General features: G+C 51.3%; 1 protein-coding gene across 1 annotated transcript; it reads left to right on the forward strand.

Moving 5' to 3' along the window:
- Nucleotides 1-1,733: 1,733 nt before the first annotated feature.
- Nucleotides 1,734-16,159, forward strand: IL10RA (interleukin 10 receptor subunit alpha). The gene is made up of 7 exons (XM_055423106.2): nucleotides 1,734-1,890; nucleotides 4,352-4,466; nucleotides 5,051-5,241; nucleotides 6,354-6,523; nucleotides 7,394-7,541; nucleotides 9,713-9,834; nucleotides 12,627-16,159. The coding sequence occupies exons 1-7, from the start codon at nucleotides 1,824-1,826 to the stop codon at nucleotides 13,545-13,547; spliced, it is 1,734 nt and encodes a 577-aa protein (XP_055279081.2). The 5' UTR covers nucleotides 1,734-1,823; the 3' UTR covers nucleotides 13,548-16,159.
- The last annotated feature ends 750 nt before the right edge of the window (nucleotides 16,160-16,909 follow it).

Raw genomic sequence — 16,909 nt, forward strand, 5'->3', positions numbered from 1 at the left:
GGTAGACCCTTAGATGCAGGGCTGTATTTCCATGCCCCCCCACACCCGTCTCTCACACACACACACACACACACACACACACACGGTCTGAACCACAGAGGTGAAGCAGTTTGTCCCCCATACTCTGGTATCATCTATGTACCGAGAGCAAAGTCTCAGATGAGCCAGTTGACAGAGATATGAGTGACTGACTGACGGTGTTTACCCAGTTCTCCCAGAGCATTATTGTTGTTCAGTCACCAAGTCGTGCCGGACTCTTTGTGACCCCATGGACTGCAGCATGCTAGGCTTCCCTGTCTTTCACTATCTCCCAGAGTTTGCTCAAATTCATGCCCATTAAGTCAGTTATGCTATCAAACCAGGTTCTTGTCCTCTGTGGCCCCCTTCTCCTTTGACCTTCAATCTCTCCCAGTATCAGGGTCTTTTCCAATCAGTCAGCTCTTCATATCAGGTGCCCAAAGTATCAGAGAAGGCAATGGCAACCCACTTCAGTACTCCTGCCTGAAAATCTCATGGATGGAGGAGCCTACTGGGCTGCAGTCCATGGGGAGCTAAGGGTTGGAAACGACTGAACAACTTCACTTTCACTTTTCACTTTCATGCATTGGAGAAGGAAATGGCAACCCACTCCAGTGTTCTTGCCTGGAGAATCCCAGGGACGGGGGAGCCTAGTGGGCTACCTTCTATGGGGTCCCACAGAGTCGGACACGACTGAAGCGACTTCACAGCAGCAGCAGCAAAGTATCTGAGCTTCAGTTTCAGCATCAGTCCTTCCAGTGAATATTCAGGGTTGATTTCCTTTAGGATTGACTGGTTTGATCTCGTTGCTGTCCAAGGGACTCTCAAGAGTCTTCTCCAGCACCAAAATTTGAAAGCATCAATTCTTCCACGCTTGGCCTTCTTTATGATCCAACTCTCACATCTGCACATGACTACTGGAAAAACCATAGCTTTGAGTATACATACCTTTGTTAGCAAAATGATGTCTCTGCTTTTTAATATACTGTCTAGGTGTGTCATAGCTTTCCTTCCAAGGAGAAAGCATCTTTTAATTTCTTGGCTGCAGTCACCATCTGCAGTGATTTTGGAGTGTGTGTGTGTGCGTGTGTGGTTGTGGTGGGGGGTAACATGAGGCAGGTGAGGGAAACCAAAAAAGTCTGGAAGACGTCATGAGCACCCCTTCAAAACCATTAAGCAGGTAAGAGACTGCCTATTTTACTTTAAGTTTAGCTAACAGCCCTACACCAAGGTACTTGGCAATGCCAAGGCTCACACACACCTGTCCTCTCACACATTCCCTGAGCACAATATCCTTCCCCAACTCGTACCTCCGTACAGTTTGCTCTGACACCCTCACCCCACCTTCCGCGCCCACGAGGCAAGGCTGCCCCTCGCGTTGCCTCTGCGGGCAATCTCCCCCCTTCCCCGAACCTGTGCCCCAAAACACACACAAACACACACACCCCTCCAGGCTACCCAGACTGCTTTCACTCGATTGCACTGGAGGCCCCGGGAGGTAAGGAAGGTGAGAGCTGACCAAACCCGATCCCCGGCCGGGAGAGCAAGCCCCAGGCCTGGCGCTACCCAGCTTCCTGTCCCCGAGCTTGGGCAGTCCGCGCACCGGAGGGGGCGGGCTCGACTCCCTGACGCAGCGGCGTGTGGGCGGGGCGCCTCGAGGCCCCGCCCTTCTGACGTCAGCCTCGCGGGGCGTGAGCGGACTCGTCAGGCTGAGGTTTCAGTCGCAGCCGAGTAGAGCCGCTGCCGGAGGCGAGCTTTACGGCTCCGGCTTTGGCCCCGGCACGGGAGAATGCGGTGCGCCCAGGATGCTGCCGCGCCAGATAGTGAACCTGGCGGCGCTCCTCAGCCTGCTCCTCGGCTCCGGCGCGCACGGTAAGGATCTGGGTCTAGCGTCGCCCTCTCCGCGCCCATCCCGCTCCCTCTCCCACCCGCTGTCAACTGTGCATTAAAGTTCTGCCTCCCACGGAGAATCCCGTCTGACTGACCGGCCCTCTGTGAAGAGAGGCACCCATTATCTCCCCTCTCCCCGAATCTCCCGCGTTCTGGCAAGCCTGAGTCTCAGGCTCACACGTTGTAGACTTCTAACCCGCTGAGATTGACTGGGGTAGTGGGGAAGTGTGGATCGAGAAGTTAAATGACCACTCAGCCTTCAACTCACTGCCCACCCACGTCCCGGTGAGTCATAAATTCAGCGCTGACTCTTCTGTTGTTCTAGTTCAAAGTATGGGACTGGTGGTCCCTCTGGGAAATTATTTTGATCTCAGTCTGACTCCTTTCCCTTAGCTCTCCTGTTAACCTGTTTCTTTCCCCGTGCCATGTCACCCCTCAACTCTTTTCCTCCACCATCACCTGTCACCCCCATCATATCACCCGTTCTCCTCCTTTAGCCCCCAGAGCATCCCCACTGCCACCAGCCTCTTCCTTCCTACTGTTACCCTTTAGCTCTCCTAACCCAGCCAGATGTCCTGGAAAGTTTCTGCAATTGAAAACGCTAAATCCTGAAGCGAGAGAATGAAAGGGCGGGGAGTCCCAGGAACAGAGGCAGAGCAAGCAGGGAGAGAGCCAGAATATGATGTAAAACATGAGGTGATTCACGTGATCGAGAGCTGAGCTGGGGATGTGCAGCCCAAACACCACAGAGACCCACTGTACCTTTCACTTTCCACGTACCCTTCTGAAATTGAGAAACAGACTTGAGGATCGAAGACAGTATAAGAAAGAAAGCAAGATGTGCTTTCTAAGTGAGAACGACAGTCAGGAAAAAAAAAAAAAGAAGCATTATTAGAGAGATGATTGGAAGTTGGAGAACCAGGGCAGCCTGGGAGTCGCTGTCAGATGCAGAGACATTAAGGGATTGGGGAGAGAAGAGGAACTGGGTGTTGGCATTGGCCTTGACATGCTTCATTGCACTTAATGGGCAAATCTTCATTGCAAGACTCTTAAAGTAGGTGTATTTATCGCATTCTTACAAATGAGAAGATTTCTGCTAGGTTAAATGGTTTGCCCAAGTCACACTAGCAAGTGCTAGTTTGCGGCTCTTGAAGTTAATTCTCCTTGATAATGGTGTGTGGAGGAGGGAGGGGAAGACAGGAGGTGGAGAGAGGCTTTGGTATTTAGTATCTTCCCTGGTGGCTCAGGTGGTAAAGAATCCACCTGCAATGCAGGAGATAAGAGTTGGATCTGTGGGTCGGGAAGATCCCCTGGAGGAGGAAATGGCAACCCACTCCAGTATTCTTGCCTGGAGAATTCCATGGACAGAGGAACCTGGCAAGCTACAGTCCATGGGGTCTCAAAGAGTCCAACACGGCTGAGCTACTCACACACACACATCTCACCTTGGAGCCAAGGGTGCCAGCTCTTTGTGGAAATGTCCTCAGCCCAGTCTAGGACCAGGACTGTTTGTTGTACTCAGGCTGAGCCTGGATATCTGGCTGCAGTAAAGCTCTCCTGGAAGCTGGAGAATGGGGCAACCACTCAACTTGGGCTTCTGTGAAAAGAAATAGGTAGATGCCAATGAGGAGGATATCTGTGTACCAAAGAACTCCAGAGAGGGGGGCCTTGGGTTAAGGCCAGAACTGGGGCCAGAGTGGGAACCAGATGTGGGGATGGGAAGCAGACCTTGGGATAGGGCTGGAGCAGGCACAGGGATTGGGCACAGCCAGGGACCAGCTCATCTGAGAGTTCATTGTGGGCACAGATTAACCCTCTGCCCCTTGCCTTCTTGCCTGGAATGCATCACACCCAGCTTGTCTCTTCTCACTTCTGCTTCTGATCCCAGATAGCACAGGATGGTGATTTAAGGACACATTAGCTCTGGGATAAGATCCATCTGGATTCAAGGGCCCATTCTACCCCTTTCTATCCCCACTGACCTTGGGCAAGTCACTTAAAATCTCTGAACCTTCATTGCTTCTCTAGTAAACTTGGGGTAATAGATGCCTACCTTGTATGACTACTGTGGTAATTAAATGAGACACAGCATATGTAAAGTACTTAGCTGAGTGCTCAATAAATAGGCTTCCCTGGGGGCTCAGCGGTAAAGAATCCACCTGCAATGCAGCAGACTTAAGAGACATGGGTTCAATCCCTGGGTTGGGAAGATCCCCTGGAGGAGGGCATGGCAACCCACTCCAGTATTCTTGCCTGGAGAATCCCATGGACAGAGGAGTCGGGCAGGATACAGCCAATAGAGTCCCAAAGAGTCGGACACAACTGAAGCGACTTAGCAGGCAGGCAGAATGCTTACAGCCATCTGCAGTAGCATCTCTTCCCCGGGGTGGGTGGGGGGAGGGTCTGCTACCTCTGGTACTGACACTCTGCTCTCTTCGGACAGAACTGCCCAGACCTTCATCTGTGTGGTTTGAAGCAGAGTTTTTCCACCACGTCCTCTACTGGACACCCATCCCAAATCCATCTGAAAGTACCTATTATGAAGTGGAGCTCCTGAGGTAAGCAAAAAGGAGGGTGGAGAAAGGAGGGAGATGATTGAGGAAGTGGGAAACTGCATCCCCTTCTACCCCCCTGGCATGGGAAGATACCTGCCTTGTTACTGAAATGACACCAGGAGGGACCCTGGCACATATCCATCAGTTGACAAGTACTGATCAAGTCTTATGTGTGCTGAGCAGTATGCTGGGAGCTTGGAATGAGAAAGCCAAGCCTTTACCCTCAAGACTTTCCCATCTTATTGGAAAAACAGGAAAAGCGTCCATAAAACAGTTGGAGACTGCAGATGAAGTTGGGAGGAGGAAGAAAGTGGGCTTTTTTGCAGAGAGCAGTAGCAAGTCTTCCTGGAGGAGTTGGCATTTGAGCTACTCATATTCCAATCTGAGAGTCTTCTGGACCACAGAGAAATTGGCTCAGAGCCCCAGAACCAAGGGAGATCCCCTTGCAACTGGATGTCCCATACTAGAGGGAATACCCTGAGCGCTGTATTGTCATGTGAGCTCTGCCCTGGCCCCTTGCTTCCCTCCTAGAGGAGGTAGGTTGAAGCACAAGTTCCTCTCCCCATGCCTACCCTGCTCTCTTGCAGGTATGGAGTAGAGCCCACCTACTGGAAGCCCATCCGGAGCTGTAGCCAGATGCTGGCAATGTCCTGTGATGTCACTATGGAGACCCTGGACCTGTATCGCAGCAACGGTTACCGAGCCAGAGTCCGGGCAGTGGATGGAAGCCAGCATTCCAAATGGACCTTTCCTGAAACCCGCTTCTCCATGGATGAAGGTGCTTTTCCTCCCCTGGGCCTAGAGCGTGGCTTTCAGGTGCCTTTCCAGCCAGAAGCTCTTGTCTAGACCTTTGCTCTCTGTTCCCATAGCTTGCCACATCCACCTGGCTTTCTAGTCAGGGATTTAGTTGCTCAAAGAAACCTGAATCATGACTTTGGAGAAAGTTTAGATGAAAATAGCCAAGTTGTTCAAGATTTAAAAGGGAACTGGAGTTGTTTATCCTACAGAAGAGAAGTCTTGGGGTGAGCTGGAACAGCTGAGTCATGAGGGCCAGATTGGTATTCTTGTAGGGTTCTGGGAGAGGAAGTGAATCCCTAAGCACTCAGCATTGGGCCACAAGCATAGGCAGAATTTCAATCTGGTCCTGCTGCCTTTAGGGAAGAATTCCCTGAGATCAGGGTATGGGGCTTTGAAGCAGTAAAAGTGAAAGTGAAGTTGCTCAGTCGCATCCCACTCTTTGTGACCCCATGGACACCAGGCTCCTCCGTCCATGGGATTTTCTAGGCAAGAGTACTGGAATGGGTTGCTATTTCCTTCTCCAGGGAATCTTCCCAACCCAGGGATTGAACACAGGTCTCCCTCTTTGTAGACAGACGCTTTACTGTCTGAGCCACCAGGGAAGTCCACTTGAAGCAGTGAAGTGCTACTGAAACCAAGTTGGGAGTTTCTCTCTGCAGAGAGTAGCAAAAAGGAAAATAAGTCCCAAATGTGATAGGATTCTTTCGTTCTGCAGATTGGGACTGACTGTGCTTTTATGTGTACGGCAAGCCTGCTCTGCAGAAGTCAGAATGATGCTCTTGGAGGTCATTGTCTCCCAAAGGCCTGTTCACAGGCTGGTCCTTCACTCGCTGCAGAAACATGACTGAGGAGTGTGTTTAAAATAGATGTTGCCAGGGCCCCGCTTCCAAAATTCAGATTCACTGTGCCTTGAGTGGGTCTCGGCATCTGTTTTCAGCCCTCCACCCCAGAAATTCCTTATGTGCTGCCAGGTTGGGAGACCTGTAACACAGGTTTTAAAGTGGGACGAGCTTGACCCTGGAGGCCAGGGATGGATGGGGTACCCAGGCCCTCCCCGGCCCCGCGGCCTCATGGTTCTGTCTCCCCGTGCAGTGACTCTGACAGTCGCCAGCGTGAAGCTTGAGATGCGCAATGGTAACATCGTGGGGGCCATCCAGCTCCCCAGGCCCGAGGTGGCCCCTAAAGGCGACACGTATGAAAACATCTTCCACAACTTCCGGGAGTACCAGATTGAGGTTCGCAAGGTCCCAGGGCACTACGAGGTACGGAGTTCTCCACGGTCAGACTCCCCTGTCTCCTGGGGCCGGAAGTGCCTTTGTCCTCCCCTTGGGAACTTTACCTGCAGAGTCAGGGAGGTTGTGAGGTGGCTGGGGGTGGGGAAGGACGGTTGGGATGCCCTCAGTCCTCAAGTGTGTGCCTTTCCAGGTGGCAGGGAAGACAGTGCCTGCTAGGTGTCTGTGGGACATTGTATAACTACAGGGGACATTGTATAGCTGTGGTTTCCAATCCTCTTGTAGGTGGAGACTTCATTTTCTTTTATAGCTGGGGAAATGAGGCTCCAAGAGGCCCTCTAAGCATACTCCCATAAGTGAGAGACGTGGAACCACAAAATCCATCTTCTTTCCTGTCCACCACGGGCTTCCCAGGTGGTGCCCAGTCGTAAAGAACCCTCCTGCCAATGCAGGAGATGTAAGAGACGCGGGTTTGATCCCTGGATCGGGAAGATCCCCTGGAGGAGGGCACAGCAAACCACTCCAGTATTCTTGCCTGGAGAATCCCATGGATAGAGAAGCCTGGTGGCCTATAGCCCATGGGGTCACAAAGAGTTGGACATGACTAAATCAACTTAGCATGCATGCATGCATCCCTTTCCACCACAGATGACTCCAGCCCCTTCTGGGAAGGTCCTCAGTATCTATAAAACACTTCCTTTTCTCTTTTCGTACAAAACAAATCATAGTAATCACAGAGATCTTGGGCTGCATTGATAAAGCGGGGTTTGTCAGCTTAGAAAAAGAACAGTGAAGGAGGTTGACTTTCAGTGCTTTAGAGTATCTCTAAAGGCCCCTCTGGCTCTCATGTGCCATGGAAGAAGGATATCATGTTTATTGCTCTGGTTGGTTTCATTTCAGTCCCATGGCAAGGTCAAAAACGAAAGCTTCAAACTCCCAATCCCAAGAGGGGTGGGAGAGTTCTGTGTCAGAGTGAAACCGTCTGTCGGCTCCCGAGTGAACAAGGAGGTCTGGTCCAAGGAGGAGTGCATCTTGCTCACCTCGCAGTGTGAGTTGGTTGGGGCTGCTGTCCGGGCAGGAGGGAGGCAGGAGGGAAGGAGGCAGGGCTGCCGCTGAGGGGCACTGTGGTGGCCCCCCACCTGCCAGCACAGCCCTCCATCCTCACCCAGCCCCTGTGAAAGAGCTCCTGTTGTCCCAACTTTAGAGATGCGGGAACTGAGGCTCAGTACCAGGCTGCGGTCACAGTGCCACGTCTCCCAGCTGTGCGGGTGCTTCCACCGGAGCCCAGCTGAGCTCCCAGGAGCCCTTCCCAGCCCCGCTCAGTCAGTTGTGATGGTTCCTGCTTGTCACATTCCTCGGCTGAATGGAGCTGGGGACCCCAAGGGCTTCTCAGAACTTTCCCTCCTCCCCTCAGAGGAAGCAGAACTGAGCTGGCTCTTCTCCACAGCTGCAGAAGTCAGCATACACTGTGCCAGGCTCCCAACCAAGTGCTGGGGGGGTGGAAGGGGGGTGGCGGGCAAGAGAGAATGGGGTGTGAAGTTCATGGTTCTGCCCACAAGGATCTTATGGTCTGCCTGGGAAGACAGGGCATGGCAAGAGGAGGCTGCATCTAGCTACTTGGGATAGTATATGTTGAATGCCTAGCAAGTGATGTCAACAGTCAGTGGGCTGGGAGAGTGAGTGCCTGGTCCAGTGGGAGCAGCATCCAGCAATGACCAGAGGGACTCTTTGCTTTACTACAGCACATTTCAGTTTATGGCAGACACTTACAAGCTGGTTGTTAAGCCTCAGTCTCACTGAAGCAGAGCAAGGCACCATCTCTGTGCCAGGTGGCCTTACACACTTTTTCAACATCTGCTCACTAATACAGAAATAGTTTTGTGTACAGATCTGGGTTCAAATCTCAGCCTCACCACTTATGAAATATATCACCTCGGTCACCTTAATCTCTCTGGGCCTCAGGATGCTAGTCTATAAAAATAGGGACAGTAATAGTATTTACCTCTTAAGGTAAGAGTAAGAATCAGATAACATAAGTATCGTAGTCCCCCCTTATTCCCAGGGCATACATTCCAAGACCCCCAGTGGCGGCCCTGAAATCATGGATATATACTGTTTTTTCCTGTACATACATACATATGACAGAGTTTAATTTATCAATTAAATTGAAGATAATTTTAAGTTAAGAGAATGTCCAAATTGCCAGCATCATTACTCTTGCACTTTGGGGCCATGATTGAGTAAAATAAGGGTTACTTGGCCAAAAGCACTGAATACCACAACCACCCATCTGATAACTGAGGCAGCCTCTAAGTGACTTACAGGCAGGATCTTCTGGACAAAGGGAGGATTCATGTCCCAGGTGGGACAGAGTGATAGAGTGGGACAGCATGAGATTTCAAGTTACTCACAATGGCACATGATTTAGCTTATCAAATATTTATTTCTGGAAATCTTTCATGTAATGTTTTTGGACCACAGGTAACTGAAACCACAGATTGGGATGGGGTAGGGGGCGCTGTTTTATAGGGCTTTTGAAGTGAAGTGAAGTCGCTCAGTCGTGTCCGACTCTTTGCGACCTCATGGACTGTAGCCCACCAGGCTCCTCCATCCATGGAATTTTCTAGGCAAGAGTACTGGAGTGGTTTGCCTTTAAAGGGCTTAGTAGATGATAAATGCTGTGTACTTCACAGCCACCTGTGAGGTAGGCACTATTATTGTGCCATTTTGTAGATGGTAAAACTAAGGCTCAGGGAGACTGAGTAATTTGTCCACAGCCTCACAGTTAGTAAGTGATAGACCTAGGATGGGAACCCAGGTCTGGCTGCTCCCAAAGCCTCCCTTCTTACTTGCTGTACCATCCTGCGCCACAGCTCTGTGTGCCATTGTGTGAGTTCTGTGCAAAGACTGGTGGCAGGGTCCATGTGTTTAGTGAGGGATCCTTCAGGGTGGAGGTTGGAAAGCCAGGCAGGGATTCCCAAGAACCCAGGGACTTCCCTGGTGGTACAGTGGTTTAGACACCTCACTCCCAAAGCAGGGGGCCTAGGTTCAATCCCTGGTCAGGAAACTAGGTTCTGCATGCCACAATTAAAAACAAAAACAAGAATGTAGTTGTGGCCTCCAGAGTTGTGGCCTAGAGGTAGCCTAAGGGGTTGGGAGGTGGTTACTCGGCCCCTCCACATCCCATGGCCTACAAACCCATCTCTCTGGACCCCACAGATTTCACAGTGACCAGCATCAGCATCTTTTTCACCTTCATTCTGCTGCTCTATGGAGCCCTGACCTTCTGTCTGGCCTTCCAGCTATATGTGCGGCGCCGGGGGAAGCTGCCTGCTGTCCTGGTGAGTCTTGCACAGAGGCCCCCACCCCATCCTTCCTTCCCAGCCCCACCTTCCCAGCTTCCCTAGGAGTCCTCCCAGGACTCCTAGAGGCAGGGCACACCCTCCCAGGCAGTCCATACCCTCATCCCTGATGTTATCAGAGGCACCTTCATCAAGCACCATGGGGTCAGAGGGAGAACTTGAATACCAAGCCCAGTACAGAAGATGTTGCCTTGTAGTGGCCCAGAAAAAACAGTAATCCCAACCTGCCTCATGCTGTTTTGTTACTATTTGCTAATAACTGGCTGCAGACCAGCCCCTGGGCATTAGTACCTCAGAGACAGGCAGTTATAAGCCTCACTTTACAACTGAGGGAATTGAGGCAGAAAGAGATTGTTACATGCAGAGAGCCCCACAGCCAGCAAGAGTCAAGGCCAGAGCCCAGCCTTGCCCATCTCTAGAGGCTGTGCTGAGTGCTCTGGAAGAGGAAGACAAGGGGCTGTGGTCAGGGAGGAAAGAGCAGCGTGGAGAGGATGCTGAGAGGAGGGCTTCCTGGAGGAAGCAGCATCTCTAGCCCTTCCTGGGAGGGGCGGGGGCAGGGGCGGGTCTCCTCTGACTACACAGTGCTGACAGATGCTGATTTGTGGTCAGTCAGCCTCTGAAATTCAACTTGTCCCATTGAGCAGCATCTCCAGACCTCAGCCCATCTCTGGCCTGGGATTCAGACTGGGCCAAAGGTGGTCCCCACAGCTGACATTATTGGGATGATCAAGGACTCAACTAGAAGGGTGGGTTCTGTCAGGGAGACAGGAGCCCAGGGAAGCTCACAGATGGAAGGGAACCTTCCGCAGGGTTCCCAGGATCTCTAGGGAAAATAAGGCAAGTGGCAAAGGCCCTCTGAAACGATTTTGAGTAAGAATTCCGGGATGGGCGTGGAGCGGGGAGAAGGGGGGTGAAGCTGCCTGGTGAGCGCACCGTGGCGCCTGCCCTCAGGGATGGGTAAGTGGAAAACAGAGCAGTGGGAGAGGACCACTGGATAGAAGTGTCTTAGTTGAGCTTGAGGAAAGACATCTAGTAAGAGAGAGTGGGCAATGGAGCTACAGTTACCAAGCATCTACAACATGCAAAGTGTTGTACGGAAAGCAACTGAGTAAGTGGGCCCAAGAGGCTTGATTAGGTCTGGAGGGACAGCCAGTGAATCCACTATTAACTTTAATGCAAACCAGTGAAATAGACATAGACGTAGATGCAAAAATGCCAAAGGAGACGGCAAGCAATCTGTAGTTTTTTGTTCCTTCTGAACATTTGGATCAGAGAATTAAATCAACTATTAACTTTAATACAAACCTTGGCCTAGATGACACAGCTGATAAGAGGCAAAGCTGGAATTTGAACCCGGAAAGTCTGGTTCCTTAGTCACCAAGCTATATGATGTTAATAGGGATCCAAGCAGTAAGAGTTGCATTAGAGTCATCACATACAAAGGGATCTGGATGTGCAACAGTGAGTCGGTGAGTCAGTCTATAAACCTTAGGAGTGCCTGCTATGTGCCAGCTCAGTTTAAGCAGCTCTGAGAATAGAGCGGCCAATAAGAACAGACAACTCCCACCCTCAGGAGCTTGTGAATATTTTTTTGGGTATAGGGAGTGAGCGTATCTGTGCATATGCATGTGGGAGCACAGAAAACAAAAAATAACTCCAGAAACTAAGTGCTGGGAATAAATAAACAAGGTTGATAGGAAGAGGGGAGATAGGGAAAGCCTCTCTGAGGAGATGACATATGAGCCAAGACCTGAATGATAAGAAGGATACAGTCATACAAAATGTTTGGGGAAGAGTATTCCAAGCAGGAGTAGCCTGTCCAAAGACCCTGAGGCAGCACTGTCTGGAGCAGAAGGAACTCCAGTGCAACTGGGGCAGAAGAGCTAGGAAGAGAAGGGTGAAGTGACTTCCTGGACTATTAGCAATTAATGGGGACTGAGCGACTTCACTTTCACTTTTCACTTTCATGCATTGGAGAGGGAAATGGCAACCCACTCCAGTGTTCCTGCCTGGAGAATCCCGGGGACAGGGCAGCCTGGTGGGCTGCTGTCTATGGGGTCGCACAGAGTTGGACACGACTGAAGCGACTTAGCAGCAGCAGCAGCAGCAGGGCCTCCTCAGGGCTAGTTCTGTGCTTGTTCACTGACCCATACTGAAGCCAGGCTGTGTTTATGAGAGTCACACTCGGGGAGTGGAGAAATGATCTTCGTATCTCGCCTCCAGCGTTTTAAAAGATGAAATAAATAGCGTGGAATAGGACGGTACAGAATACAATAGATCACGATGCACAGGCAGTAACAATAAGTATTATTTTGTGAAGTTGATTTCAGTTGTACATGAATAATTGTGCGCTATTTATATCTTATGTAACATGTTTCTTACTCAGGGTCCTACTGGGGGGAACGAAAGTCTGAAACACATTTCTAGATCTCAGTGGGTCCAGCCAGCTCTCGGGTTTGAAAAGCACTGCTGATGGAGCTACCTGAGAATGTTCACCTTTCCTTGCAGCCTCCCATTCTGTCTGTCATTGTGTCTGAGCTCTGAGAACACAGGCTTCTTAGGTAGCTGGCCTGAGTCAAACTGAGAATTGCATGAGGAGGAAAACTCGATTCTGAAACAAAGCCAGAAGGACAAGCAACCTGTCCTGCAGGCTCTGCCACGCCCCGTCTTTTGGAGCAGTGTCTCCTGAGCCCCTCACCTCTCCTGGCTACACTGGGGTGGGTTCCTGACGTGACCCTCCCACCTCTCTCACTCTGCACTCTCCTCCCCAGGTCTTCAAGAAGCCCAGTCCCTTCAACCTCATCAGCCAGTTTTCCCACCCAGAGACCCAAGATACCATCCACACCCTGGATGAGGAGGCCTTCCCCAAGGTGACTCCGGAGCTGAGGGACTCAGACATGCATGGCAGCACCGACAGTGGCTTCGGCAGTGCCAAGCCGTCGCTGCAGACCGATGAGCCCCAGTTCCTCCTCCCTGCCTCCGACCCCCAGGCTGGGGGGACCCTGGAAAAGGGGCTGCCCCAGGAGTTGGAGAACAGCTGTGGTAGTGGAGGTGGCAGCAACAGTGCAGACAGCGGGATCTGCTTGCCAGATCCCCGCCTGTGTCCCGGCGCAGAACCCAGCTGGGGGCCGCAGGTGGGGAGCGACAGCCGGGACCGAGAGGACAGTGGCATTAGCCTGGTCCAGAACTCTAGGGGACAGCCTGAGGATGCTCAGGGTGGCTCAGCTTCAGGCCATGTGAGTCCCCTGGGACCTGAGGAGCCTGCGGAAGAAGACTCAGTGGCAGGGGCCTTCCAGGGCTACCTGAAGCAGACCCAGTGCCCAGAGGAGAAGGCAGCTGTCCTGGAAGAAGTGTCTTCCTCAGCAGAAGACCTTGACCCCCAATTCAGGACATGCCTGGATACTGAGGCGGGCTGGCCTCTACCAGCCCTGGCCAAGGGCTATGTGCAGCAGGACTCCCCAGAAATGATTCTTGCTCCTTTGCAGACCCCTGAAGGACAGTGGGACCAACCAAATGAGGACTGGTCACTCCTGGGCTTGACCAGCTGTGGCGACCTCGGCACACCTGACTGGAGCTTTGCCCATGATCTTGCCAATCTGGATTGTGTGCCAGCCCCGGGCGGTCTCCTGGGCAGTTTTGACTCAGACCTGGTCACCCTGCCACTGATCACCAGCCTGCAGTCAACTGAGTGAGGCAGGCTAAGGGCTTGCTTTTGATTTCAGCTGCACGCTGCCTGGACCCAGAGGATCCAGGGGCTGGAAGTGAAGCACAATGCCAGTCTGGGCACTTTGCTGCAAGCCCAGCCGGCCCAGTAGGTGTCCAGGGCAGGAGAAAGCTAGACTAACACAGGATACATAGGTGGCATCCGCCTGCTCTGCAGACAGGGCCCTGCAGACTCTGGCAGAGCTGAGAAGAGCAGGGCAGAGACCTCCCCTCTCCTCGGGACACATCATGTGCTTTAAAGGACTCTTTTCTCAGGGGGATCATGAGGCCAGCAGGCTGAAGTCAGCTCAGTGAGCCAGGCCTCCCCACTTAGGCCGTCCATGTGTCAGGAGGGCCTCCAACAGGATGGAGGGCTGGGAGGATAGAGACGTCAGGACCACCAATGCAGGGGCCACTTCCAGGGGAGGAAGGAGGAAACAGGAGCCAAAGGGAGCTGAGATCCAAAAGGGGACTTCTGACTCAGAACCCTGGGGATGTTGCGTCCATCTGCAGACAGTGCCCTCTTTTGAGCAAATAGAGAAGCAGCCCCCTGGGGCACTTGGAGTGCCCAAGTCACACACTGCCCTCATCCTGCTGCTCCCACTACCTTGCTGACAGAACCAGAGAAACCATGGGTGTTTGTCCTGGTCCAAACACAGCCCTTCAGTGGCTCTGTGGGCTTGGACACCACCTTATCCGCCCAGGAGGGTCAGGGTTAGGACCTGCACTTGTGTTGCTGCTGATGTCAAGCTACAGGGCAGGGCACTGGGCTGGGACCTCTGTCCTCCCAGTGATCAGATGTGGTGAGCTTGGACCAGCCACTTCTCAGAAGTGGACGTCGCTCAGTCGTGTCCGACTCTGTGCAACCCCATGGAGACTGTAACCTGCCAGGCTCCTCTGTCTATGGGATTCTCCAAGCAAGAATATTGGACAGGGTAGTCATTCCCTTCTCCAGGGGATCTTCCCGACCCAGGGATCGGACCTGTGTCTCCTGAATGACAGGCAGATTCTTTACCATCTGAGCCACTTATCAAAGGTCCGTGGTTATTCCATTTGTGAAATAAAGACTCAGTCTCATGCTGGGATGTTGGCCAACCTGGCTTCTGGGGTGAGACCTCAAACCCCACATGATGCTGGGCTGGCAGGAAGCCATGTCCACACAGAGCTGAGGGCCGAGGGACAGCCCCATGCTTAGGGCTCATCTGTGTAGCAGGGGTGGATGGCATTGTGCTGAGACAGTGACCAGACCCTGGGCCCAGGGAGGGGTCAGGTGTGGGCTCTGCTTCCCCACAGTCAGTTTGAGATCTGTCTGCACCTGTGAGCAGGGAAGCTGTCTGCCCCCCCCCCAGGTCATCCTTGGCCCTGCCTTCTCCGTGGCACTCTTGGAATAAACAAGGCCCAATGAATCCAGCCAGAGCTCCTCCACTCTGCCAGAAAGCTCACAGATGCCAGTCCGATAATAATTCCCTCTAGAAACAGGTCTGAGGGAGGGTTTCTCAGCATTTCCTTGGAAGGTTTATTTATTTAGTTTATTTATTGAAAAGGCAGCATGGTACAGGGAAAGAGTTCTGGGCATTTCGAGAGCCTAGGAGTTCTCATTCTGACTTCACTGTTCCTAGCCATGTGACCTTGGGAAAGTCACCTTTCCTCATCTATGAAACCAGGAAATGTTGCCTGAGTTGTTTTGTTTATAAGGTTCCTCTGAGAACATGAATGCGAATGTAGCTTGAAACACAAGGCTCTGTTAATGAGTTGATGTATGTTTTTTCTTCCAATAAATTATTGGGATCACAGGAATCTTGGAAAACCAATCAGATGTCTGATGACACAGTGGCTGGTAGAGGCGTGAAGTTATTGATGATCAAGGATGATGAGGAATAGGATGTGTGACGTCAGTCAGATTTTGATGACACAGTGGCTGGTAGAAGTGTCAAGTTATTGATGATCAAGGATGAAAATGAATAAGATGTGTGATGTTGCTTTAAGGCACCAAGACTGAGGACTCATGCTCAAATCAGGTCTAGTTCCCCATGTTACCGTTTATTACCTGTGACCGTGGGCAGATTCCTTCCTAAGTCCCAGTTTCCTCATCTATAAAATGGGAATAATAATTCCTCATGGGGATGTTGGGAGGTTTAAGTGAGATCATATATAAAGAGTTTACACGTACCAGGTGTGTGGTATTCCAGGCATAGGGAGCTGTCATTGACTTTGTTTTTCTTTTTTTAAATTTTTAATTGGAGGATAATTGCTTTACAGTGTTGTTTTGGTTTCTGCTGTATGTCGTTGACTTTTAAAGCTGTAAAGGGAAATGAACAGTTTTTCTTGGAAACTGGTGAAAATGAAAGAGATCTTTTAAAATGTATATTAAATATATGAAAATATTGTTGAAAGAGAATGTAAGCAAAAATAATGAAGGAATTCCCTGGCAGTCCAGTAGGTAGGATCCTGAGCTTTCAGTGACAAGGGTTTGAGTTCGATCCCTGGTCAGGGAACCAAAATCCTATAAGTCACGGGGTGCCACCAAAAAAAAAGAAAAAAGTATGATAATGTAAAAATTATGTAATATAGTGAGAGATAATGAAAATGGATGTAAATGAAAGAGTATGCAGAGGTTCTTTGTTGTTGAAATTGTCCAGTCACTAAGTCATGTGCAACTCTTTGCGACCCGATGAACTGCAGCACACCAGGCTTCCCTGTCCTTGCTCAAACTCAAGTCCGTTGAGTTGGTGATGCCATCCATCCATCTCATCCTCTGCCATCCCCTTCTCCTCCTACCCTCAATCTTTCCCAACATCAGGGTCTTTTCCAATGAGTCAGTTCTTTAGGAAGACTGAAAAGGAAACCGTGGGACAGAGAACACTGTGTTTTGGATGTGAATTCTGACAACTTGAAAAGAGATCCCGATGGCCCCTCCCTTCCAAGAGGACAGCAAACCAGGTGTCCCTGGAACCCACCAATTGCTCCCCTCAACCTGGAAGTGTGTCCCAGAGGTACTTCTCATAAGTGCGGAAGCCATCTGCATTCAATTCTAAAAGCAGCCTCCTCCTTCCACGAAAAGCCACATGTGGGTTTGAGGCTCTCCCCAAGCTCAGCGCAGCAGGTGGAGCAGACCCAGGGCTTGAGGCCTGAGTCTGGGTACACTTTGCTGTTTGTCACATCCTGGATCCTCCAGGAGGTGACCAGGGACACCACATCTCTGTTCCACTGTCTTGTCTCCAACCACACCTTTCGCCTCTGAATCTGAGAAAGTAACCAGTTCCGGGGAAGCACTGATCCTATCACCTTCACAGAACTTGACTTATCTCACACTGTTTGGGACCTGCTCAGACTTTTGCCCCAAAGGTCTTCT

This window comes from Moschus berezovskii, chromosome 14 (genome assembly GCF_049115385.1).
Source record: "Moschus berezovskii isolate FMDL1 chromosome 14, NW_MosBer_1.0, whole genome shotgun sequence".
In the NCBI taxonomy this organism is placed as follows: domain Eukaryota; kingdom Metazoa; phylum Chordata; class Mammalia; order Artiodactyla; family Moschidae; genus Moschus; species Moschus berezovskii.